This window comes from Mauremys mutica, chromosome 11 (assembly GCF_020497125.1).
Source record: "Mauremys mutica isolate MM-2020 ecotype Southern chromosome 11, ASM2049712v1, whole genome shotgun sequence".
Lineage (NCBI taxonomy): Eukaryota > Metazoa > Chordata > Testudines > Geoemydidae > Mauremys > Mauremys mutica.
In genome coordinates this window covers 4,955,174-4,983,017 of record NC_059082.1, presented here as the reverse complement: position 1 = coordinate 4,983,017, position 27,844 = coordinate 4,955,174, and the positions used below count along the sequence as shown (strand labels likewise).

At 45.6% G+C, this 27,844-nt stretch overlaps 1 protein-coding gene across 7 annotated transcripts in view; it reads left to right on the top strand.

The window, feature by feature from the left end:
* SMAD3 (SMAD family member 3) overlaps window positions 1–27,844 on the top strand; it is a 376,021-nt gene that overhangs the window by 196,948 nt on the left and 151,229 nt on the right. Inside the window, exon 2 of one of the 7 annotated variants that reach the window (XM_044980013.1) lies at window positions 13,181–13,308. The exons of the other annotated variants lie outside the window; for them this stretch is intronic. Coding sequence (XP_044835948.1) covers window positions 13,283–13,308 — 26 coding nt within the window. The 5' untranslated portion in view covers window positions 13,181–13,282. The remainder of the gene's footprint in view (window positions 1–13,180; window positions 13,309–27,844) is intronic. 7 annotated transcript variants of the gene reach the window in all.

The window sequence follows — 27,844 nt, the reverse complement described above, 5'->3', positions numbered from 1 at the left end:
TTAGAAATCACATTTACCGCAGTTGAAAGCTGGCCAGTGAAAAGAAAAGTCTTAGCAGGCTTCCCTGAGGTCAGGGGGGTCAGACGTGAGATGAAATGAAAGACAAACAGTGGTCATTGAAAGCTTTCACTGCCGTCTTCTTAAATGTAATGAGCTCTGGCTGTGTGCTTGGACAGAAGCCAAACATTCATTGACCACAAATCTTCTGTAAATGATTACATTACCTTACATTCGGTTCTGTTGCACCCCCAACTGTTCCTTCCAAAGCATAGGGAAAGTTGCCACTTTCCTGTAATTATTCTCCCTCACTCAGCCTGAGGTTGGATTTGCAATAAAGTTACAAGGGGTTCACATTCTTTTATTGTTCCCGTGCCAGAGGAGGCGGCCGGAGGGGGAGGCGCTGGGGTTTTCTGAGAGGACTCATTGGCTCTCGTTCCCTCGCCCATGTCCCACTTTCTGAAAGGATTAAAGCGCACTGACAAGAGTGGCCTCTGGGGCCTTCATAATGCTCGGAGGAATAAGAAGGCAAATGCAGACTGAGCAACCATAACTCATGTAAACTCCAGTCAAAGGTACAAGACAGGCACATGGCTCCCATTTGGTTCTGCTACTGATCTGTTTGTGGCTTTCTTTTTTCTTGGAGTAGCTGCGCCGTTTATTAGTGACTGAAGGTGTCCAAGTGATTGCTAGATGCAGACTGCAGCAGAGAGCTCTGATCACAGAATGCTGATCCAGTTCTTGAACACCGCACAGCTCGGGTGGTGGGTGGAGTCTGTGTTCTGGGTTGATCCATTTTAAAACTAGGTGTCACTTGGAAACTCTGGACCTGGTTTCACACCAAACTTCAGGAGTGGGAGGTTTGGGATCAGGCCCATCTCTAGCAGATATAGTCCTCTTTCTTTGTTCCATTGTGCCTCTTACACACCTTTACCAAAATAAACAGTGAAGCTAAAGTATTGTGCATAATTTACAGTCCTTATTCCAGGCAGCATTCCCATCCACATCCCCCACATGCCATGTATTCAGAATGACTTCTGGAGATATTTGTTCCTCCTATTTTAAGTTCGGCCATCCACATGTGGGTGATGAAAGAATAACTGAGCTGCATGATGTGCTGGACTAAACTTACAATTGCTGGTGTGAACTAGAATTCATGCATCGGAGTAAAGCGGCATGGTGATTTCTCAACTTTCCAAAGCTGCTCAGATGACAAATTCCTGTGGTTTGCAACACAGGACCAGTTTTTCTTTTCCAGTCCTACATGTGCAGCCCATGTTACAGCCTCACAGGCCAAATGATCCTTAGCCCAACTTTTTTTATTTCCCTGAGGGACAGGAAACAGCAGTGACTCCAAAAAGTGATGTTTACACTGGAGGTTAGTGTCGATGGAAACATGCTGTGCATGGTTTGCTGGAAAAGCCAGCAGACCTACCACGAGTCAACCAATTCATATAAAAAATATCAGTTGGGTTACTAGGATAGAAATGAACGAAACTGAGAGTCAGTCCCCCAACTACTTTAGAAAATAACCCTGGGGCCCAATCTTGAGCTCCGTGCTATCCCCTTGGGGCCAAAAGCAGGAGGGACACTGCATTGCCACTGTGCTGATGGGGAGTGAAGTGGGGTATTCACCCACGGAGAGATTGTGCCATGCCCATGAGTGTCATGGATACACCCAGCATGGATGGTCACCACAAGAGAACACAGAGGGATCATGAACCTATTTTGAATTCAGTGTATCCTGCAGGCACTCAGTACTAAGAAGGGCTCCTTTATTTTTTTTTTAATTATTATTCTTTTTTGGTCTAAATGCATCTTTTTAAGGAAAATTAGGTTGTTGACAATGTAAATTGTCATGCACAATGTCTTGAAAGTTTTCCGTTTCTGGTTGCAGTTTTTCCTGTTGTGTTTTGTTTTCAGCCAAAAAATGTTTTGAGTTTTTCAACAAAAAGCTGAACCTACCTCAGGTAACACTCTTCTTACCCCCACCCCCCAATTTTTCAACCTGCTAAACTTAGCAGATCTCTTATTTAGGTACCTAAATATCATAGAATCGTAGGACTGGAAGGGACCTTGAGAGGTCATCTAGTCCAGTCCCCTGCCCTCATGGCAGGACTAAGTATTATCTAGACCAACCCTGACAGGTGTTTGTCCAACCTGCTCTTTAAAAATCTCCAATGATGGAGATTCCACAACCTCCCTGGGCAATTTATTCCAGTGCTTAACAACCCTGAGAGTTAGGAAGTTTTTCCTAATGTCCAACCTAAACCTCCATTGCTGCAATTTAAGCCCATTGCTTCTTGTCCTGTCCTCAGAGGTTAAGGAGAACAATTTTTCTCCCGCCTCCTTTTAACAACCTTTTACATATTTGAAAACTGTTATGTCCCCTCTCAGTCGTTTCTTTTCCAAACTAAACAAATCAATTTTTTTCAGTCATCCCTCATAGGTCATGTTTTCTAGACCTTTAATCATTTATGTTGCTCCTCTCTGGACTTTCTCCAATTTATCCCCAACTTTCCTGAAATGTGGTACCCAGAACTGGACACAATACTCCAGCTGAGGCCTAATCAGTGCAGAGTAGAGCGGAAGAATGACTTCTCGTGTCTTGCTTACAACACTCCTGCTAATACATCCCAGAACGATGTTCGTTTTTTTGCAACAGCATTACACTGTTAATTCATATTTAGCTTGTGGTCCACTATGACCCCCCGATCCCTTTCCTCAGTGCTCCTTCCTAGGCAGTCATTTCCCATATTGTATGTGTGCAACTGATTGATTGTTCCTTCCTAAGTGGAGTACTTTGCATTTGTCCTTATTGAATTTCATCCTATTTATTTCAGACCATTTCTCTAGTTTGTCCAGATCATTTTGAATTTTAATCCTATCCTCCAAAACACTTGCAACCCCTCCCAGCTTGGTATCATCCGCATACTTTATTAGTGTACTCTCTATGTCATTATCTAAATCATTGATGAAGATATTGAACAGAACCGGACCCAGAACTGACCCCCTGTGGAGCCCCACCCGTTATGTCCTTCCAGCATGACTGTGAACCACTCATAACTACTCTATGGGAATGGTTTTCCAACCAGTTTTGCAGCCACCTTAAAGTTGCTCCATCTAGATTGCATTTCCCTAGTTTTAGGTACTTACCGGTGGGCATCCACATTTGAAAACATGGACCTAAGAGCCTGATCCTGCAAGGTACTCCCTGAAGGCAATAGGAGTGGAGAGTGCACAGCACTCCCCAGGCAGAGATCAGCACCTACCTGCCTCAGGTCTTAATCTCACTTCAGAAACCCTATCCAACCACTGTGCATATGGCCGCAACTTTGTCACTCTGCCAACCTCGGCTGTTGCTGCTTTGGCATGGCATTTGAAAAGCAGCGGTCTGGGATTATAATTGAATCTTGAGATCTGAAAGCCATCCTAATGCTTCTGGTGGATCCCCCTGATAGTGTGAATGGGGCAGTTGTCCGTGATGTGTCGCTTGATTTGTACCTCACCACACTCTTTGATTTTTCCATTTGTGGAGGGAGAAAGCCACACATTCCATGTGTTGTTCAAACATGGCTGAGTGCAGTCCACTGCCTATGGGGAAAGCAGAATCCCAGGACTTTTTTTTGTTGGCGCTTCAATCGGGTCTTTGTCTGGGCCATCAGAAGTAGCCCATGATTCGAGCCAGTGAGTGCTGGTGTTCTTTCCTTTGGCCTGTAGCATTGACGTGTGGATCCAGCAAAGCTTCCTGGATCTGAGTCGGGAGAGTGGCAGTGAAATGAGGTCTTGGTGTAGTGGCAGATCTGGAGTGGCCAGGATCTTATTGTACTCCTGAACCACATCAAGATCTCACCTGATGATGGCTGGCATGATGCACGCCAAACCTGGGAGCCACAGTATTGACCTTGATTTAAGAGAGCCACTAACAATCCTGAGCATGGCATTGATTTCAGTGTCAACAAGATTGGTGTGGGAGCTGTTGCACCAACCTGGCATACAGTACTCTGCTGTTGGCAAGACCAGGGCTTATAATGTTCGAAGCATGAAAGAATCACATCCCCAGGATGTGCCAGCAAGCTTCTGGATGATGTTAACCCTTGTCTTTATCTTCTTGTTGGTGTTGTCACGGGGTTGGCGATAGCTCAACGTCCATTCAAGGGTACCTCTGAATTACCCTGGATAGTGGTCATGCCATAGAGGCAGACCAACCTCAGCTGCCATCACTTAGAGGTGAAAATATCTTTATCCCACTGAGCCCCCCAAAATAAAGCTTTCCAAATGGCTGTGGGAAGCTATTTCTGAGGCGGAAATCTGAGGTGGCAGGTGTGACTAGCATGGTGAGGGCTGAAGGTCTGTGTTCACTAAAAACAAGTATTTCCAGTACTGTCAGTTCTAAGGGAAGTCCTATTTCACAGTTACACTGTTGTCTGACGGCAGTAGTTTGCCCTAGTGGAACATACCCATCTGATGACAATAGTTATGAAATATGAACTCTTCTATTCACTAGCAATAGGTCTCAATAATATCCATGACAGACAGACAGATCTTCATTGTACCTAACAGGTGGTACTGAGGTTTTACCTCCTCTTGCACTCACACTGTAACTCTAAGGAGGCAAAGTTTCATCCGTGGAGGCTATATAATTCTCACGAGCAAACAAAAGGCTGACATCCCTTATTAATACTGGTTATACCAGAGGATTTAGTTATTGTTATTAATGTATATATATTTTAATAGCACGAAAGTCTTGCAAAGGCAAAATACTTCTATTTGCGTTGACTTTCCTTGCGCGCTCCCTGCAGTCGTTTAAGTAAGTGTGTCTGTGATGGAAAGAAGTGGGGGAGAAACACTAGTTGTTAGCAGTGTTTTTTCAAGTACTGCAGTATGGATATGTGTGAGTGTGAGAGACGGGCGTGCACAGGTGTCACATCATGCTTGCAAATGTAATTACAGAGGGTTGGGTTAATGCTATATATGACAGAGTTTGAAAGCATGAGAATATAGGAAATACAAAATTACTCCTGTAACTTTGTCCCTTTGCATAACGATAGCATTTTGCATTACTGTTCCTAATGGAAAGTCTTACAAGGTAATTGAAAATAAGAACCTTTCTCTAGAATTTTTCAGCTATCATATTACAATTAATAGAACCTTATATGACTTCTATGAAATGGATCAAAAATTGTAGAAGGGATCACATTCTCTGTTAAATTATATATGTATTTTCAAATTTATACATAATCCTATTGTTTGTTGCTATTAAATTCTAAGGTTTTTTTCCTAGCAGTTATCTCACATTAACTTTATTGAGAGAGGGAATACATGACGGAATAAATGGTATAAAGTTTTTATTGCTTTGAATTTGAGATGAGCATGTTCTGATCACTCCAAAACAAGCGCCAAAAAAAACATTAAAGCACCACCACCCCCCAAACCCCATATTCTGTGTATGCTACCTGTGTTACAGGGAATGGATTTGGGGAGTTTTTAAATATTTTTAGGCACTGTTTTTTTCACCCTGTGATTGTAAAGCCAGGATTCTTTATACTCATTAGAGATCTGCACCCTTTCTTGTCGCCATATCCCAAACCTTAACTGTCTGCAGCAAGAGTGCCACCTACTCAACTCACTGCGAATCAAATAGTCTGACAAAATCACCAACACTGAAGTACTACACCTGGCAGCCATGCTAAGCGTTGAAGTCATGCTGGCGTGGAGGCAATTGACCTCGGTCAGCCACGCCATATGCATGGATAACAATCAACTGCCTAAAAGACTTCTGTACAGTGAATTTAAAAAAGGCAGTAGGAAGGTTGGCAGCCCCAAACTCCGCTACAAGGATTACACCAAAGGGCACATACACTCTGCCGGGCTGGACTTACTGACCTGGGAGAATACAGCCCATGACAGACCAGCTTGGCCCTCTGCTACGAAGGAAGCAGAATGTGCAACAGAATATCGTCATGTCACCTCTGCAGACAGTAGGCGGGAACGTAGACACCAATGTGCCCTGGCGCATCTCCTGAACCCTGCATATGGAAACTGATTTCCAGTCAGAGTCATACTCGAATATGAGTGACATATCAAATATCAGTACTCATACTGCATTACCTTAAGTCAAACTATATAGGCCTCTGCAAGAGAAAAATCACAACTTTCACAGGTTTCAAATTTAGGTATGTAAAGTATACTTTCCATCCATCATAGCTTCATGGTTTTAAGGTCTGGTATTCTGATCTAGAGTAACTGTTGTATTGGAATGCTAGGAATCGTCCTATACCAGTAACATCAAAAGTCATTTCTAGCCATCATGGGTAGGAGGTGTTGGCATTTAAATCTGGCTGCAGAACTCAATGTTGAATTTTTGGGCATCAGGCCACAGACTGCATCATAACCCAGAAATGAAGGGGAATAGCCCATCACTGATCCCCTGAGGTCCTTCATAAATAGCCAGACCAGAATGCTACAATTCTGATTTGCTGATGTTTTATCACTAATATGTCTTTCATTTGCACAGGTGTAAATGATTACACAAGGCGTAAAGCTACAGAAATTCTGGCCGGGGGTGTCTGTCCCCCAAAATGCAAAATGTCACTCATTATTGCAGTGTTTCCCAAACTTGGGACGCCACTTCTTTAGGGAAGGCCCCTGGCAGGCCAGGCCATTTTGTTTACCTGCCGTGTCCATAGGTCCGGCCGATCGCGGCTCCCACTGGCCACGGTTCGCTGCTCCAGGCCAATGGGAGCTGCTGGAAGCGGCGTGGGCCAAGGGACGAACTGGCCGCCCCTTCCAGCAGCTCCCATTGGCCTGGAGCAGCGAACTGCGGCCACTGGGAGCCGCAATCGGCCGAACCTGCGGACGCAGCAGGTAAACAAACCAGCTCGGCCCACCAGGGGCTTTCCCTACACAAGCGGTGTCCCAAGTTTGGGAAACACTGCATTATTGTATGTGAGCGAAAAGACCACCCCCACCATCTAGTTGGATTCCTTCCCAACAATACAGCTGCCTTTGTCACTGAGGGTAGCTTCTTGGTTTGTCAGCATTAGCACTGACAATGTGAAACTGTGTTAGCTGGTCTGGAATGAGACTGGCAAATGACTTGTAATCTATAAGACCTATTCAAATTCTAGATGGGCTTCAGCTGCAAAATCTGGTCTGGCTCCAGATTTCAAACTAACCATAGGTGAGAATTTCAAATCCAGTGTTTTGGCTCAGCCCTTGTACAAAAATGGGGACCTCTGCAAAATATTCTGAATCCCGCCAAAATTCAGGGGGTTCAAATCTAGAGTGTTAGTTTAACCTTTTCCAGAGGTGAGCTTGAAATTAGTTGGGACCTGATCCAGGGCCATTAAAGTCAATAGGAGCATCTCCATTAAATTCCCTGGGAGCAGAATTGAGCTGTTGGTGAGTAGAAGCAGTGAACATTAAAAAAAAGAAGCATTTATCGTCTCACACTCTACAATCCCCACCACAATACCACACCCTAAGATCAGGAAAATATTGCAGCCGATCAGGATAGCCTGTACCGTTCTGACTCCAGACATGCTTCCTTATGTCCAAGGCATGTACATGTTGATGAGCCAGTGGGACTGCCCACCCTGTGTAAATGACACCGGTACCTCAGGTGCTTTGCTGTATTGGGTCTACCTTTTGCTGATCCGCATGTGAATTTTAATACCAAGTGGTGTAGAAACAGAATCCTAGATCCTTATGAAATTATTATCAATATCATTTCCAGGTCTGTGACTCCTTTGCATCTCTGAGGCTGGAAGGCAGGGCAACCCTCTGGGCTGATTATAAACTAAAGCAATCAAATTAACAGTGGGACGTAAGACGTGTGTAGGAGAAACCCAGTTTTAAGGCATCACAAAGGGGTCACAGTTGGAATTGAGGCTTCTGTTACTAGGAAGTTTGCCTGTTGTTTGATCTATTTTGCACATCCCTATTAAATAACTAATTATTTAACATCTTTTAAAGCTTTGTTATATATTACAGCAGGCAGGACACAAATGGCTGCTTTTAATAATATAAAAGCCCATTAGCTTCATTTACTGTTAATGTTAAAATAAACATGAGGCAATTTAGATATACTATTCCAATTTCACGGAAACTTTGATGTTTTTCTTCTCCAGTCACATAATTAAGGGAAAAACTACTAATGATATTAAGTTTGTACAGTGTTAATGACAGAAACAAGCCACAGTAGAAATTGCAACCATTAATATGGAAAAATAAAATATTTAACATGGGAGATAAATGAAAGCAATTTTAATAAACTAAAATGAAGAAAATTAATTTTAGAAACTTTCCCCGTTCTTAACATGCTACCATTCTATGACACATCTTGTGTATTTTTCTGGTCCACATTATTTATAGAGGTCTGGAGATTTATCTTCCTTATTATTCTTCTTTAAAATGAACATCTTTTCTTTTTCTACTTCCTATTGTTGTCTCTGAAGGCCAAATTCTCCCCTGATCTACACTCCTTAGTCTAACAGGGTCAGGGGTAAATTTACCCTATGAGGCAAATTATTGTGATCTGAGTTGGAGGGGGTAACATATTAAGTGACTTAAGTAGGTGCAGTTGTTGTCTGGCACTTTCAACAGAGACGATCTCAAGCGTTTGGATCCACAGCTGGATGTGAATTTTGTTCGGAGCCAGGGAGTTGATTTAGGCTCATCCCTGCAAAGTACACCCCGGTAGGGGTTTTTTCTAGTATAAATAGAGAAGGGCCTGTATCTCTGGACCCATAAACCCCTTTGAATTTTAGGGAAGGTCCCGTCCTTCGTAGCTTGGACACATATGAAACATGTTAACAGCAGCTGATGTTACATCTGGCACCATGTGAAACATTTTTGTAGTGAAATCCACAGCTAGGTAAGTTTTGCCTGGTCTGAGGTTTCGGAACAAGGCCATACTTTGTTTGCCAGAAGGTTCCCTGAAATTGTATGAAACGGGTGTGCTCTCAGATGAGCGTAACTTTGAGTGTTCGTCTCACTTGCAAGTTATAAGGGGTAAAATTAACCACAGGCAGCATAAGAAAGCTAGCTTTGTGACGGCAACTATGTGGGGACACAGCTTTGGGCTGAAATATTGGCTGTTGCCCTTCTGTACTCCCTATATGGGGCTTTTGGGCTACTTGGTCTCAAATAAAGCCAGAATCCAGGGCTCCTCTGCAGCTGCCCAGCATGGAGACGCTCAGTATGACCATGTCATTCTATACGTATAGATACTCCCTACATTGCCTTACCTTGGGGTTTAATTGATGAGGAGGTTCTTGAGTTTCCTCCATACCAGTGATTACTTAAATTAAGTGTGTAATGATTCCATCGGAGAGTGTGCAATGGCTTCAGGGATGAAAGTAAGTGTTCACCATTGGGCTATGTGATGCAATGCTTATGCCTGTGCTTTTATGGGAAGCTTTAGGACTCTCCGTTTTGGTTTCACTCAACCATGCAGCCGGCATTAATGGATATTACTCTGAAAAGCAAAGTAGTTGTATAGACTGAAAGCTGTAGAGATGGGTGGAAGAGGTTGTGTGACTCTAACCTGAATCACACCATAAATACAGACCTAAAGGTCTAAAGGCATGTCAAAGCTGGAATTCAGGTTCGGATTTGATCCAAGTGTTTTCCCCAATAATTGAAATTAGAGCTGGGGTGTTCCAATTTACGGGGAGGGGGAATGGAAAACGGCTAAATTGTCAACACTAGTTGTATGTAACTAGTCAACCACTGCGGGGAATGAGGGGGTGGACACCCAGGAAATCCAGCACTGAAGTGGTGAGAATCTCACAAGATCAGCTGCTCTCGTGGACTTTATTAGCTTGGGACAAAAATCTTGTGAGAAAGCTGTTCCTATGAGCTCCTACCAAAGTCCAGTTTTAGTTCAGGATTCAAGCCTGAATGAAAACCAAAGGAACAGGTTTGGAACTGGAGATTGGTTGGAACCTTTTGAAATTTCAAAGCAGCTTGGTTTGAAGTCATGGGTTTTGCCCCAGGCTTAAAGATTAATGTCTCAAGTACGACTCATTGAGAGAGTCCTGATCTGAAGTATGTGTGTGTGCGCGCATGTGAGTGAAAGACAGACAGAGAGAAATGAGGAGAGAGACTCTGATATACAGATGTGTACTGTACCTAGCACAAAAGTGAGCCCAACTGGAACCTCCAGTTAGTACAGAATAATACTAATGAAAATAAAAAGCTTTCTTACTATACAAGAAAGGGGACTTGACAAGTAATGATGGAAAAGCATTATCCCATGAGGTGAACAGTTACATTTTGGATAGTCATCATCAGAGCTCGTCTGTCGGATGACTCTAATAGCCCATTGGCATCTAACTATTTTATTCTGTGTACTTTCTTATACCACGCTCATCATTGTAGTATCTGAGCACTCTCCAGTAGTGCATTAAACAACATGACTAACATCTGGCATGTGTTTTTCTGCCTTTGTTCTTTCCTCCTCTTCTCCTTGGAGTGAGAAATGTGTGAAGTGGAGTGTATTGTTTTGCTGGGGTGTTTTGGGCAGTTTTTTAACATATGTGTTGCTGTTAGAGAAGTCAAGGTCAAAGAGCAGAAAGTGGTGAGCTTTGTGATTGTCCTTAGTTCTGGGGGGCGGGGGTGTCATTCCACTGTCTTGGCCCAGCCCTTGAGAAAGCTCTGTCTCCTGCTCAGATAGGCTTTACCCTTACTGGCGAGAATTCCATTGTGCCAGTGAAGCAAATGTGTTGACCACAGTCTTAACCCAAGAGGCTTAGACTCTTTTAGATGCATTGGTCTTATGCCGTGAGTGCTTTACAGATAAGAATCGTGACCTTGAACTTGATGCAAAATTCTATGGGAAGCCAATGTAGGTAGTAAATGACACGTCTGTTGTGTTGCTGATGAGGTGAGCTGTTGTGTCCTGTGCTAGCTGGTGTTTCCCATGTGCTGAAAGCTTCATGCCCGGGTATATCACATTGCTATAGTCCAGCTAAGAAGTTGTATGAACGATTGAGGTCAGGTCATCATCCACCAGGATGGGACAGAGTCTCCTGGCCAACTGGAGATGGTAGAAAGCATTACTTGTGGATTCTGCTATGTGAGCACTCCTCAACTGCAGACTAAATTGACCGATTGTCGGTGTGCACCCTTCAACCAACGGAGACTGCACCATGGCTGAAGACTCTTCAAAATGCTCTCCTCTGCCCAGCAGCATTATTTCTTGCTTTCTTGGGTTCAGCTTCAGCCAACTGTTCTTCATCCATGAGCCGATCTCATCCAAGCACTGGGCCATCTTGGTGGCAGCGGTGTGGTTGTATGTGGCAAAGGATAGGTAGAGCTATGTGTCATCTGCATGTTGCTGGCTCTTGAGTCCATATTCACTGAACAATTCATCTATTGGCTGCATGTCCATGTTGGAAAGGACCAGAGACAGAATTGGGAGACTCCGTAAGTGAAGGGTCCAGTGGCAGAGGTTCAGTTTCCCATCACTACTCTTTGGGTGCATCCCTCCGGGAAAGACTGGGACCATTTTAGTGCACCCTGCCACCTCTCTCAGGAGAAACATCAGGATCTCATGGTCAACAGTATCGAATGCTGCAGAGAGGTCCAGGAGGATGACAACAGCCCAGCATTGTTCTACAAGCCCATTCTTCTCAATTATCTCTACCCTATGGGGTTGAAACTACACATTATTTACAGCACAATCACGCTCTGAAATACTTTATACGTTTCCAAACTTTGGAGAAGTATGTGTAACATCTGCTTAATATTCACCCTGCTCCGCCCTACGTCTCTTCCACATCATCAGCTCCATTATGCCAACATGTGGCAGGCTTTTAAAGGAACCCATTTTTTTTTTTGAAACTATGTGGTAATTTATTTTATTCTGATTCATTTATTTACAGGAAATGATTAATTAAATAAATTATTTTTGTTGCTATTAATTGTTTCGCCGACAACCCAAAGAGATAATCGTAGCATGCTGACAATCACTTGCAATCAATTATCCACACGCCACTGCTGTCAATGAATCACAGCTCCTACCTGGTGGGAGAGTCACTGTTGGTGCCATTGAGGCATTTAAGCAATAATGTATAACACAGAGGATATTATACTACATTTTCCGACAGGCTGAGAGATTGATATGCAAGCCAAAGGGAAATGCATTAAACAACTTAACTGTCTGGAAATCCAGCATAATGAACATCCAAAGGTACCTTATTACTCGTTCAGTGTAGCTTGCCTTTATTTATTTGTTAACATTTAAATTTTCCTTAAATTAGTTCTTGTGTGGGAAGCACTTCCACTCCCACTGAGGGCCCTATCCTGCCGGCAGTGAAGAGATCGCTCAAACCCCCTTGACTCAGTGGTTCAGATTCACAGTCACAGTGGCGGCTGGCACTAAGGGGCTGTGGGGTGGGCATGATGCCTCTGACGCTGGGAACATGTATGCCAGACCCAGACCTACCTCCACCAGCTCTGTTCCACCTCTAAAAAACCCTTCCTGCAGGGCTCGTTCTGGGGCAGGCCATAGAAGGAAGTGGTGAAGTGCAGGGGACTGGACTAGATGACCTCTCAAGGTCCCTTCCAGTTCTATGAATCTAGGGTAAACGGAAGCCAAGCCAGGGAGTCCTGTAATTCTACATCCCCACAGCGGGGCATAGGGGTCATGGCAATGGGGGCACAAGTTAGAAGTCAGACAGAACGCTTCAGAGGTCAATGCTTTATTGTGCGGGGGAGTCAGAAGCCACCACTTCCCAATCCCTGCCCAGTGCAGAACCTGGCCCCACCACCTTGCACCTTGTGCCGTCAGCATCCATTCTGATGGAGCAGTGTTCTGCACGGATGACACAAGGCGCAGGTCAGTGGGAAATTAGGCCTCTAAATGCCTTGTGAAACGTATCACACTTCACCAGCAAGAATGGGTAGGAAGCTTTTTAGCTTTATTATTTTTGCATGTTAAAGACCTCTCATTGCATGAACTGTGAAGAATACTCCATTTAGTTGCATATTGCATGTGTTTCGCTCCCTGCTCCCCTGTGGGGGTTGGTTTCTTTTTTGGTTTGGTTGGTTGGTCGGGTATTTTCAGTAGAGACCCTTTTTTGCATTAAAGCAGGATCTTTGCTCAATAAATGTGCATCTGCTCCTGGTTTCAATTTCCACCCAAAATCCTACTTTTCTGTTTGTGACATCACAGGTGACTGCTGCAGCTTTATGACTTAACGTAGCGCAGAGGAGATGGACTTTCTTGTGACAAAGCTACTATTTTTCTGCTAATGCTTTTTATAAGAAGACTACTATGGGGAAGAAGCATGGGACGGAAAGGTGGGAGAGCTGCACTGTTGTCCTGTGCGACCTTGGGCATGTCACTTAGGGTATGTCGACACTGCACACTAAGCCTGAGCTCTGACTCAGGTTTGAGCTCAAACTCCCTCCCTTCCTCCCCGCCATCCACACACACATCACTCTGACTCGGGTGAGCGTGTGGTCAGGGCCTAGGGCCGAGGTGGGTCTGAGCCCGAGGCCCACTGTGACTTGGGTCCAAGCCCTGTCATTCTGCAGTGTGGACACAGGTCAACCCATAGACCTGCATAGCCCAGTATGGCTGCGATAGCACTGCTGGGAGACCAGGGTCCAGCAACTGTAAACCCAGTGCAGTGTGGACGCTCAAGTGCGGGCTTGGAAACACTGAATCCACAAGCCTGGTCCCACAAACCCAAGCTCACAATACAGTGTGGACATACCCTTATGGCCAGATCAATCTAAAATGGGGACATGTCGCTCATCAGACTCTGCTCTGCACACATTACCGTGGACAGGACTAACCATCTAAACGGGTTCTTCCCATTATAGCAAAGATTCCCACAGGGGACAGATGAATCCTGCTGTTGCAAAAAAAGCAAATGCAACTGTAGGTTGCATTAACAGAGGCATAGCTTGCAAATCACGGAAGGTGATAGTATCGCTCTAATTGGCGCTGGTTAGGCCTCAGATGGAGTACGGTGTCCAATTTTGGTCACCAGTTTATAGAAAGGATGTAGAGAAACTGGAAAGAATCCAAAAGGGAGTGATAAAGATGACCAAAGGGATGGAACGTAAGGCATATGAGCAAGGGCAGAAGGAGCTGGGTATGTTTAGCTTGGAAAAGAGGAGATTAAGTGGGGACATGATAGCAGTCTTCAAATACTTGAAAGGCTGCTATAAAAAAGATGGAGAAAAGTTCTTCTCTTTTGCTACAAAGGGCAGGACGAGACAATGGGTTCAAACTACAGTACAGCAGATTTAGATTAAATCTCAGGAAAAACTACCTAACTGTAAGAACAGCGGGACGATGGAACAGCCGCCCAGGGAAGTCATGGAAACTCCTTCACTGGAGGTTTTCAAAAAGAGGCTGGGTAGCCATCTGTCTTGGATGGTTTAGACGCAACAAATCCTGCATCTTGGCTCCTTACGGTCCCGGCTAACCCTGGGATTCTATGATTCTGTCCCCACGTAGCCACTTCCTGACCCTCCATTCGTGCATGAAGGGTATAGTGGCTCATTGGGTCATTGTGCTCAGGGTGTCTCGGTGCAGGGTAGCCTTACGGAAAGTATCTGAAAGGTAGGCAGCAGTGCCGGATATCTGTGGATGTGTACGGATATTAAGATATGGGAAAATAAGCCCTGGACCTCTCATACTGCCCAAGATGTGTGTCACTGCAGAATTTGGCTGATGCCGTGCAAACTGATCAGCTGAGACTGTCAGACTCACCCCATCAATGACTTAGTGTCAGATTAGACACAAACAAAACAGTCGTTCCATCTTCAGGGCACTTCACAAGCATTAACTAGTCAATCCTCACGTCACCCCTGGGAGCTCGGTATGGAAATGAGCTTTAGCATTTCCACAGGGAAACTGAGGCAAGGAGGATACGTTAGTTGCTTGAAGCTACAGATGGAGTCAGGGTCAGAGCTAAAATTACAGCCCAGAAGTCCCTGGCTTGCAATTCTGTGCTCCAGCTACACTTCCCTTTCTCAAGGTCTTTCCCATCAGTCCCTTATAGTGGCCTCTAAAGTCTCATTTACAATAGACATTTTCCTATAAAATATTTCCACTGTTGCCAGCATGGATTTCAGTGCACCAATAAACAGCAACAGCTGGAGCTCCAGGTGCCACCAGCCACCAACATTTTATGCACTGTGTCATCTAAGTCTTCTCAGAGCAATTCTAGATGTCGCAGTGCAAAAGCGCCAGTGACCTTCTGGAGCCCTGTGTATTCTGGGCCTCCCATCATTGCTGCACTGATTGAGCTGCATCGGTGTTCGCAACAGTGAAATATTTTAGGACGGAGGCTTGGTGCAGACAAGGCCGTTGAGTTCAGGGATGTCTGCATTCTTTAGACATACCAGAAGGACATTAAATCGAACGTATTCAGTGCTAAGAATTATGGTTTTCTTTAAAACCTAAAGTGTATAATTAAATTATAGCATCAAAGATTGGAAAAGCTCTCTCACTTGTAGGGGGAAAATTAAGACCTTTTAATAACATGTCATAAGTTTTACAGTTATTGGATTTTTAAATTGTTTACAAAAGCAATATTGTTAAATTGCATAGTTTCCTCCTCCCCACCCCTCCACCCCCCAAGTCTTTTGATAGAAAGAATAAACTAACAATAATGTTCCCAGGAGGTAAAACAAAATTGCATTTCACTTTTGTTATTTGTTTAATTATCCATTCAGCCAGTCAGTATATAAAACTCATTTTCAGCAGAGTTCGTTCTGAAAGTCTGCAGCACCAGCTGTAGCAGCAAACAGAATTCAACTTTTATTTAACATTAATAAGCCAAAGAAAATTGTGGGGTTTCTGGGTATGAATACAACCTTTCCTACAGGTCCAGCAGGCTTAAAGGGGGCACGTTCAGCTGGTTTAGACCCAGAGTTTTGTTCTTGTAGGGAAAAAGTAACAATGGGTCACAAAGAGTCATTGCTTTTGAAACAGAACTCCAACAAAAAGCAACAGCCCGCTCTGGCCCAAGAACAATACGGTTTTACAGAACCAAATAGCAATTAGGGTTGGATAAATCATGCACGGATTGAGGGTTGTTTTGTGAGCCTTTCCGGCTATATTGTGTGTTTGGAAAAATCATATGATATTTTGTAATATTTGTTTTTCTCCTGTCCTTGAAACTAGCGTTGAGCCCAAGCTGCAAGGTTTTGATCTGGAGCTGGATTTCAGATGCCACAAGCTGGGTAGTGTTTACAGCTGGGATTTTGATTTGGCCTGGTATAAAGATAGGAACTATTTGCAAAACTGGTCACTGTTTATATACAGCTTTGTTTGGAGTGCATTTATCATCAGGTTTTATTTACAGTGAGATTTCGGCTCCCTTCAGAGCTCTCAGGTGCTCAGTTTTGCTATATAGAGTCAGACCCATCTGTATTTTAAAACCATGGTTTTTATTATTGTTAATCATGTTTATCACGGCACTGCCTAAGGGACAATCTAGAATGGGGCCCATTGTGCTTGGTACTGTACAAACAGAAGGTAGTAGGCGGTCTGTGCCCTCAAGAGCTTACAGTGGAAATAGACCTCACAGCCACAGGGTGGCGGAAGGCAAAACACACAAGTGGAGTGAGCAGCGAGATGGCAGCGAACATCATATTAGTGCCGGTGGGTTACTTAGGAGGGGATCAGCTCAAAGGAAAGTAAAGGGAGGGGATGGGGCAAGGGAGATGAGGGACAGATGTGGAGTGAAGCTGAGGTGAAGCGATTGTGAGGATGGGGGAGGAGAGGGTTGGAGGGTTTTCCCAAAGGAGCTTCAATATTTTTAATAATTGTTTTTCTAGACAAAGGGAACTTTGTGTTTTATACCAGGGATAGCTGAAGAACCATCGAACAAACTGCTTGCTTGCCTATATAAATATATACATTCTACAGTACAAGCTCAGAGTTACAAACCCCTCGCGGATGGAGGTTGTTCGTAATTCTGAACAAAACGTTATGGTTGTTCTTCCAAAAGCTTACAACTGAACATTGGACTTAATATTGCTTTGAAACTTTACTATGCAGAAGAAAAGTGCTGTTTTCCCTTTATTTTTTTAATAGTTTATGTTGAACACAGCACTGTACTGTATTTGTTTGTTTGGGTTATTTTGTCTCTGTTGCTGCCTGATTGTGTACTTCCAGTTCCAAATGAGGTGTGTGGTGGACTGGTCAGTTCGTAACTCTGAGGTTTATAACTCTGAGGTTCAGTATAACTAGGCTTCCTTCAGATTTTTCCCTTCTGCTCCTGTTTTCACAGCCTGAGTTAAGCAAAGCACAAAGCCGATAGCATTTGCAGTCAAAACAGTCTTTCAGAACAATGATGCTGTAGTGTTTTTCATATTAGGCAGAATAAGTTCCTGCACTTGAGCAGAGCAAATGAGTGATTTTTTTTTTCCAGTTTGGTGGCTGAACCAAAAAAATTGAAAAAAAAAATTTTTTTTTGAGTTGAGCTGAAACAGAAATTCTTTTCAGTTTTTTCTTTTTGTTTAGGTTTTGGATGTTTTTATCTTTTATTTGTTTAAATTTTTAAAAAATAAATCCAGAACATGTCAAAACAAAAACAAAGCATTTTGACTTTTTCAAAGAACATTCCTTTGTGCGGGCGGTAGGGAGACTATTCTCTGAATTCATAGTTTTGGTTGACCCAAAACTGCATTTTTCCACTAACAAATTAGTCATTGAAAAAATTTCACCCAGCTCTACCACCCATCCATAATATTAATAGAAACTTTTCTTACTATTTTTGGGGAATGTCATTGGAATTAGTTTTCTGTTTCAGTTTAAACATTCCTCTTGCATCCTAAACTCTAGAGCACTAGACTTGAGCAGGGGAACCATTAAGTGAAACTGACTAGGAATGAATTGTAAACTAACATGTAACTGGCAAGTCTAATTTCACTGCCCAAGATAGGTGAAGTGCCAAGAGCAGTTAGCCAGCGTAAATGGTGAAAAGCAAAGATGTTTTAGATTTAAATTTAATAAGCAGAGGTCTGGGGTCCTACCTTTGATGCAGGGAGCCAGACACATCCTTTTCACAAAAGGGCAGGATTTTCACAATGGGCTGGGAGACAATACACTTTGCTTCTCCTCTAAGTAGCATACAGTTACCAGCTATGGGCTGGCACTTACTGTGGAGGGAGGGATAGCTCAGTGGTTTGAGCATTGGCCTGCTAAACCCAGGGTTGTGAGTTCAATCCTTGAGGGGGCCACTTAGGGATTTGGGGCAAAAATTGGTCCTGCTAGTGAAGGCAGGGGGCTGGACTCAATGACCTTCCAAGGTCCCTTCCAGTTCTAGGAGATTGGTATATCTCCAATTATTACCTATTACTGTTATGTGTGCTAGCCAGCTGGGAGAGGGACACACCCCTCATCCCGTGGGCCATTCTCTTGAAGGTGCATTAGCTACTTTTAGACAAATCTCTTGCCTATAGTGTGCTCTGATCATATTCCACATGGCTGTTGTGGTGGGAAAGGGGTTCCCTACCTCCCCTTTCTGCAGTCTCCTTGTACACCATCTCAGCATGGTCAGGACTGGGACTTTAGGTGTCACGAGTTAGCATTGGCGTGATCAGGCTGGGGTTCTAGCCATCTGTTTTAGGTTCTTATGCAGGCCTGTAATGGGGGGTACTGCCCACACCAACCCTGAGAGAGTTGAATTAGGCCAGCTGGGCCCAATCAGCCAATTAAGCTGCAAATGGGGGAGATGTAGGCTGAGTGGAGGGTGCTCATTAGAAGGAAGCTCACCTGGGAGGGAACAGGTGGGGCATCTATAAACCCAGCAACAGCGTAAGAGCCTCAGGGAGGAAGCCTGTAGCCTCTGTCCCTGAGGAAGAGGAGCCAGGAGCCCATGAGGAAGGGTTTACCTAGCAGGCCTAAGATGGAGAGGTCTGGTTAGGCAAGCTGGTGAAGGAGAAGCCTAAAGAAGCATGGCAGGAAGTAAGCAGTATGGGTTGGTGAAGTCCCAGACCAACTGTTCCCTACAGGGCCCTGGAACCCAGAGTAGAGGATAGGCCTGAGTTCCTTTACCAGCCACTGTGGGGTGAGGCCGGCCTGACATTGCTGGTGCAGAAGGTACTTGAAAGACTCGTCCAGAAGGAGAAATTACAGCGTGACCTGGCCGGAGAGCCGAGTCACAAAGTAGCTGTATTGCAACTCCATGTGCAAGAGGAGAACTGCAAAGGTGGAAGACCAGAAGGGGGTTGCTGAACTGAGAGGGGCTAATCCCCAGAAGAAGGCACCACCCAGTGGTGAATAGAGCACCCCAGGATAGGCCCCCATCACTACAGTATCTGAGTGCTTCACACTTGTTAATATATTCATCCTCACAACACCCCTGTGAGGCAACGCAGGCTGTTATCCCCATTGCACAGATGGGGAACTGAGGCACAGAGACAGTAAGTGATTTTCCCAAGGTCACACAGGAAGCCTGTAGCAGAGTAGAGAATTGAACTCTGTCTCTCTGAAGTCCTAAGGGACTCCTTACCCACTGGACCATCCTTCCAGAGGTCAGGGTTTAGGCTGAATCTGGACTGTGGTTCAATGCACCTAAAACTTGGAAGCAGCAGCTCTCTTGCAAGCAAGCTCCTCAGCTCAGTTGTTTTTAGTGAGATTGTCGCTGTTTTGGACCAAGCTATGAGGAGAATGGTTGTTCGTGTGAGATTCTGGCTGCATTCATGAGGGAGCCAGTAAACATGCCCCTTCTGCTTTGGATCTGACTGTAACCAAAAGCACATCATCGGGTGTGGGTTTGCTTCAGACCCACTGGGAAATTCAAGAAGGGCTGGCTTTGGAGTTCCTCTTTGGCCCATCTCTAATTAATAGTAACATGCATAAGAAAACCTGTTTCTGAAAAAGGTAACTATGGGTAGGTTGGTTTCCCTTTAGTAAAACAATGGGCCAGTTGAACAGCACTGAAACCTAGAGAGTCGCTCTAGGGATGAAGTTGGCTCAAAGTGAGTTTAAAACGCCAACTAATATTGCCAAACTGAACAGCTAGGGGTGGGCAAATGTAGCCATGAGGTCCTTGGGCAAAACTCCATTAGCCTCAAATGAGTTGCACCTGTGGGCTAACCAGAGAATCCCTGGCCTGACTCCATGGGTTTACATTGTTTTCTTTAGGAAGGTACATTTTTAGCCAAGCCAACGTCACAAATTCCAGCGTTACAGCACATGGGAGCTATTTACACGGCCTTTAGTCAGGGCTTTGGTGGTGCATGGGCCTTGTGATGCCAGTTTGTGAAAGGATACGTGTCAACCTCCCTACATAATATACATATGTCAATACTCGTGTAAGTATTTCAGTCCTATTGGTGAGTGCCCTGACACTGACATTACAGCCGCAGAATGTCAGAAAGAGAGACTCCTACTCCAGCTAGCTGATAGATTATTGGCTTTTTAATGTGTACCCAGAATGTAAGGGGAGGTTATTAAGAATAATGAATTCCTCCAATAAGTCTTTAAGCCATAAAGATATTTGACTCCTTGTTTGCACATTTTCTCTTGGGATAAATCCAAGTGGAAAAGCTGGGGATAAAAAATAAAGGAAAACAAATATTTGCAAGAAATCAGAAGATCTATGTTGTACCCAACAATCATTCAGCATGTGTTAATAAGTGGCAGGGTAATAATTCAGAATTGATCAAATACTGGGTGGTCGGATGCAACTGAGTGACTCCAAATGTCCCAGATCTGGACGAGCTCACAAAGGGATACTCTGATGAGTTGTATGCTTTCAGTTTCCGTCCCACTTAGCTGCAGCTATTGACAAGCAGATTTATAGCATAAAAAAAGGATCTAAGACTTGCCTAAGGTTAACTACATAACAGACCAGGATCTCGCTAAGAAATGCCGCTGCTGTTTTAAGAAGATTCATCGCCTTATTCACTGTGTATTCAAAGGATGTCATTGCATAGCCAGAGCTTTAACACAGATTCCTACCCTTCTCTAGAAATTATACAATCCGCTTATAATAACACTTTGCCTTTCATCACAGGATGCCAGAATGTTTCACATACCTCACAGCACGCTGGTAGTGAATGTATTGTCCTCATGGTAGAGATGAGGAAACTGAGGCACACAGTGACGGGAAGTGATTTGGTCAACACCACCCAGCAAATCTGTGGACAGCACCCAGATTTTCTGATTCCTGTTCCATGTCCTCCTAGGACATCCTTCTCTGCTCATCTAGCATTAGCTGTTACGGTCCACGCAATCTGAAGCAAGACTCTCAGAGCTAATTGAAGATCTGCATAGTGCATCCTCTGGGTAGCATGTTCCTTGTGTTCTTAACCGTGTTTCTGTTGCCTAGAAGGGCTCAGATCTTTCCATTTCCTGAAATGTTTTGGATGCTCAAGCAGCTTCTTAATCATAATCAGTCTACTCCTTCCAACCCCCCAGATCTTCAGTGTGGTGCTCCACTCTAGATGATCTCATGGGCTAGATTCTGTGATCCTTAGGGGAGGGAATATCTCTTTGAAGTCTGTGGTAGTTTTGCTTGTGTGAGTGCTACAGAATCAGGCCCATTGTACTGTGCCTGCTTGCCCTTACTTCGTATGCCCTTTGGGACAGAGAGAGGTTACCTTTGTCAGTGCCCTGAGCCCTGACGACACTAGCTCAATGGTAAAGCCTGATCCAGCAAGAAGCTGAAGGACCCTTAAATCCCTTTGGCTTTGCTGAGACGCGGAGGAGGAGACTCAGCCCCTCATTGGATTGACCCACTCTCACAAAATAAAGTAATGCACAGGAAAATCAATCCAGACAGGCTCATCAGACTCCTCCTGGTTCAGGGGGATATGGGGGTTTTCCAAGGCTTTCTCCGAGTGCCTGCCACAATCCTCAGGCTCAAAATCAGAGCCCGTACTGTCATTCTGTGTTGACATGAGTCTTCTCCTCACACCCAGCTACCCCCCAAGTCCTTAGACTTAACCTTGACGCTAAACCTTTCAGGATGAAACTCAGGTCTATGTAGTGAGGCAGTGCAAAAACTACGCTTCACGTCCATCCCACTTGGATGGGACTTAGCAGGACCTAAGTGGTGCATCCAGGTCTTGTGCTGGTCCTTTGCCCTGGGGTGAATTCCACCTTCTGCAGTAGCCCACTGGGCCCAATTCAGCACTGACGCTTGCCCCCGATGCTACAAGATGGACATCTACACAGAATTTGTCCCTCTGTCTCTGATGAAAGGTTCCCAGCTGCACTCAGTTGGACTGTAACCCACACTGTAATGGTTCCTCGTCATAGAACGCTAACTCCCAACTTTTAAACCTCAGGGGTGCAACTCTGGCCCCACTCAAGAAGTTTTCCCATTAACTGCAATGGAGTAAGCATTTCACCCCTAGTGCCTACCCCCTGCCCAGAAATGAATGGTGCATTCCCATCTATCTACACCACAGCACCATCACCCCCACTTCCTCATCCCCCACCCGTGATTGAATCTTGCTTCCAGAACCAGGGACCTGGCTAAGCAAGGGAGCCTGTTCAGGAGACTTCCAGCAGGGCCATGCTGGGTAGAACGTTATCAGAGAGCTGGGGAGCGAGAGCCCCATGTAGGAAGGGTTCACACGTGGCCTCCATGGCTCGGACCTTCTCTTTGCCCTTCAGCCAAAGAAAGAAAACAATGAGTTCCGTGGGAACAGCTGTGTTTCCTTAACAAACAAATGTTCCCTTCAAACATCCAAGACAACAAGTTGACAGTAATAAAGTAACATCTGTCCAAGTGGCACACTTTTTGGCAGCTCCAGAGCCTTGAAATGAATGTTCCCTAATGTTCACCAGATACACACAGCACCTGCTATTCACAACAAGGCTTGTACCATGGCATCCTAAACTAAGAACAGATGCGAGGGCTGAGATAAAACCCTTCCCCAAACAATCTATCAGTTTAATAGCATTGATCAAACAAACCATCGCCGGAACATTGCTGGTTCCGCTCAGGGCGTCCTTTGAGTCACTGTGACACCGTCGACTTGGGGATTAACCCTCTGAATGCTCTTGGGAGGCAAGAGACACCCTGACGCATGAGCTTCTGTTTGTGTGGCAGAGTGTTTGAATACCGTCTAACGAGCAGCATCGCCTGCAGGTTAACGAATGATACCACTTATGATCCAACAGGGGGCCAGAAGGGTTCTCCCCCCCGTGTGTGTTACCATGTGATTGGTGGGTTCAGGGGACTGGCTGCGTGAACTCTTGCCTTATCCATCTGAAGTGACAAGAGCAGAGTTATTAGGCGCTACATAATCTGACCTGGATCCTGAAGGTAACGGCCCTACTTCCTCGGACTCCTCCCTCCATCTCAGAATGTATCATTCACCCCCGGCGTGGTCCAAGGCCCACTGGAGTAAGTGGGGTTCCTTCCAGTGACTCCAGGGAGCTAAGTCCTTCCTTACTGCCTGGCCAGGGGATCCAGGGAGAGAACACTCTCCTTCACTGGCACACAGCAAAGTGGTTCCCTGTAGCTGAAAGCCAAACGGGTTTTCATGTATTCAATATTATTCCATTACTTCCTGATCATCCCAAGCAAAGACAGTCTCACTGCATGTCTTTAGTCCAAAAGGCCTTTCCATTTTTTTAAAGTCTGCAGAGACGTGCAAACAATGAAGTATTGAGGGCTCAGGTGTGGCTGGCCCTGACGGAACTTCAGTCAACTTGATAGCGCACATTTACTCACCCACTTGTTTGACATATCTCTGGGAGACTGGGTTTCCCACCTTTGCAGTTACCTGTATAAATCATCACATGCTGTGGGGGTAGACCTGGCATACACCACCACCAACAGGGCCTAGTTCTTGCGTAGCGCTTCTCATAAGTAAATTTCAAAAGTCCTTCATGAGGTAGAACTCCCATTGACTTAAGTGGGAGTCTTGCCTGAGTAAGGACAGCAGGATCTTGGCCCAGTAATGGTACAGTGATGCTGGGCTCTGTTTTTAGATTTTTATTAGTGAATTGAGGCAACCTACACTATAATTATAACCTATCAGAAGACGTGGGTGAGAGCCACCCAGTCCCTGGGAGGGACTGGGGGAAGAGAAGAGGAGAGTTACACAAGTAAGGTCATGGAGGTACTTGCTGGATCCGGTGGTCAGGAAAGGGGTGGATGGGTACAGATAGATAACAGAATTCGACCATTAGAGGGCAACATAATCACACATCTGTGGTGGGGAGCGGCTGGTGGATCCAAGGTCCTTTCCCCAGCTTGCACTAGTCCCACACACACACACACCCAAGACCCTGGCATGCAGGGAGGCTTTGTAGACCCTGATTCCCAGCGTGCAAAATATGTAGCCCCCTGAAGGCTTCCACAGTCCCAATGCGTCTGAGTGTCCTGTAGGATCCCCCCCGGTGAATTTCCCCTCGGTGCCCCTGTGTGGCCAGTATTATTCACGCCCATTTGATAGTTCTGAGGAGCATAAATATAAAAGCTCAATTCTCCTACCATTTAGCTCCATTTCCTGCACTCTAAGAGTGATGCAGGCTCAGGCTTCATTGTGAAATGTCACCAGCCCAGCTAGGTACATGGAATTGAAGTACTGTTTGTTTGTTTTCTATTTGGTTAGTTCAGCTCTAGCCTTCAATTAAAAGGTGCTGACTTTCCTGGGTGGTGCTCTTCATCTTCCATCATCCTTTACTTCCTGACTCAGGGCACTAACCGTCCTCTCTGTAACTAGAGCAAGGGGACCCTCCAGCTGCTACCTCTGATTTATCTCTTATACAGGGCACTTCTTAGGAGGCTAAAAAGGACTCGCAATGGCCAGCCAATCACACTATTTCACCTGGAGCAGTCGGCTGGCAGCCAGGGCGTTTCCTTTGCATGTCTAGCAAGGTTCAGAAAAGAGCTAATCTTAGAGGTAAAATACACAGATATTGTCCAGGGTGGACCTGACCCAAGTGTGTAGTGTCCCATGCGGCTACATTGTTTAGACTTCCCTGCCCTGCCCAGTGGACTGGGAACCATCAAGAATGGGATGGTTCTTGCCATAACCTGCATCGTTCTACGTAGAAAACTGAACGTGGTCGAGTCAGTTGATGCCCCTGAGCTCCTACCACATGTTTATACGGCACTCAGCAAAATGTGGTCCTGTCATGGTAGGGGCCTTCAGGTGCTTCCAGGATTCAGATAATGAATGCCACCGCTAATTGAGACATGCAGGGGCTGGGGGGAGGGGGCATGTAGGGCCCTTACAGGGCAATATAAATGCATTTTTAAATCATAGAAGTTGAGCGGAGCAGCTCAGCATTGCAGGGTCCAGGGAACATGGTTTGTTTTCTGAACAACACCATAGTAAATCCATGCAGGTCAGTGGAGCAGAAGGATGGTCCAGTGGTGAACTTGGAAGACCTGTGTTCAGTGCCTTGCTCCACCACAGAACGTTTCTCCTTTTATTTCTCACCAAAATTGTTGGTCTGAAAAATGTCCCCCAACAGCTGCACTTGGTGTCTCCCGAGAGGTGCTGAGCACTGGGCTCACATTGATTTCATGGGAGTTGAGGATGCTCAGTCCTTTGCAGGGCTGGGTCCCATGGTGTAGATAGATGCTCACCTAGATCTCAGGGATCAGAACTTGCAAATTGCAAGGCCTCGTGGGCTACAAGGCCAAATACCAGATTATTAGCTACAAAAGAAACATGTATGAGATAACAGTAATAGCTGGGACCCTGTAATAGGCCCCTGGCTGCCAAGGCTGGTGTAACCACTAGGCGAACTAGGCGGCCGCCTAGGGCACCAAGATTTGGGGGTGCCAAAAAGTGGTGTCCGGTGTCACGGGAGTCAGCTGAGCGGGGTGCGAGGCCTCCATAACAAACCCTTCCCCACAGCGAGGGGCGCTGCGCAGGACAGTCAGTGGGACCCTGCGGCAGAGCAAGGAGGAGACGACCGGCTGGGCGCGGCGATCAGCGCGGCCGAGGGACGGAGCCGTTGGGGGAGGCAGGATGCAGGTGAGCTTCATCCTCCAACGCGCCGCACCTGGGGTTGGGTGCAGCCGCCTCCTGGGGCAAGGGAAACTAAACCCCACAGCGCGACAGAGAGGAAAGGGCTGGTGCAGGTGCTGCTTCCAAACACCAACCCCCCTCCCCACCCCGGCGGCACTGGTGCCAATGCGGGGAGCTGGCCCCGATCCCCAGGGAGATCCTCACCTGCTCCCTGGGAGAGCCCGACTCTGCTCTGCTTGCCCCAGGGTCCCCCCGGAGGACAAAGTACTCAGAGCCTGGGAACATTTAGAGACCCTGCCAGCTGGGGGCATTCTCAGCCTCCTCCTTGCTCATAGGTTCCCCCGGGCCAGAAGGGACCGTTGTGATCATCTCCTCTGACCCCCTTGTATTAATTCTAATGAACAATGCCACATGATGCTCCGGGGGGAAGGGAAGAGGGGTGCAAGGTGGACGTTTCGCCTAGGGCGCGAAATATCCTTGCACCAGCCCTGCTTGCTGCAGCATAGCCCCTAGGAGCCTCAGTCATGGACCAGGACCCCAGTGTGCTAGGTGCTGCACAAACATTGACCAAAAAGCTGTCTCCTGCCCCAGAGAGCTTACGGTTTAAGTAAAAGATAAGAGACAACAGATGAAGACAGAAAGGGGGAATACAAGGAGACGCAACTGGTCAGCATGACAGGCAGTGGACTCAGCCGACCAGCGGCCTAGCCCCTGTCAAGTTTTTTGTGGGCATCGCGACAAGGAGAATTTGAAGGAGGATAATGAGCTGGCTTGGCAGATGTTGGCAAAGAGCGTCTCCCAAGCTTGAGGGGCAGCCGGGAAGAGTTTTCCTTCCCCAGGCTAACTTCAGTGTGGTAACTCATCTTAGATCCTGGAGAAGGTTTCCAGACTGCCCTGCTCTTAAAGAAATACATCCCGTCACATACACTCTGGATAAGTTCACTGCAAGTTCTCCCTTCATCAAGCGATCACTCCCTTGCTGTCCCAGGCAAGCCTGTTGATTCCCATCAGGTTTTGCTGGGAGGTTAGTTTTCTCACTCTGCCTTGGTATTCTGCTTCCCAACAGACTGAACGTTTCAGGGCGGTTTCTTTTTAAGCAGCCAAGCGCCAGAATTTAGAAAGAGCTGTGACTATTCTGGTGATAAGGAGTGTGAAAGGGAAAAGCTGAATGAATCTCTATTTGTCCCAGATTCCAAGGGCACTATCTCCCTGGGAAAATGAATCAGGGAACAGAAACAATCATCCCTGCTTTCCTGATAGCAAAACCCCCTAGAGGAATTTAACCAAGACGCAAGGAAAGGCTCTGGAGGAGATGGGGTCTTGGAAGACTGAGCAGAGCACTTCTGACTAGGACTTGTGTGAAAACCTGTCTGACACTGATTACAGTTCAGGTTAAGTAAATTGCAGCCTTATTAGTCATAAAAAATGTGTTATGGAAACACTTAAGAGGACCATTCAGATAGAAAGAGGCAATTTAGAAATCTATTAGGTGCAAAAGCAAAGCATATGTGGTGCAGTAAGGGATAGCAATGCAATCATAAAAGCATATGGCCACCTTCCTGCATATAAACATATCTATTAGCTCAGTGTATCTGCTCCTGCAAGCGCTGTCATTCAGGGTTATTAATGTGCTGCTTAAACAGCCCAGAGTACAGTCACTGGCTGTTACATCCTGCTCCCTCTGTAGCTTCTGTCATTATCTTCTTAACCAGCCATTTCTTGGAAACCAAGATCAAGGGAGAGAGATCCCTGGTGCCATTTATTGTGCCTTATCTTTCATTAGCACCTTCAGAAAAGTCCCACACACACACAGACATAAAAAGAACCAACACCTCCCCCCACCCCAAACAAAATCACCTCAACTTCTAGAGGCACAGAGAGAGGGAAATACCTGCAGATGGGAGGTGTTGAATAA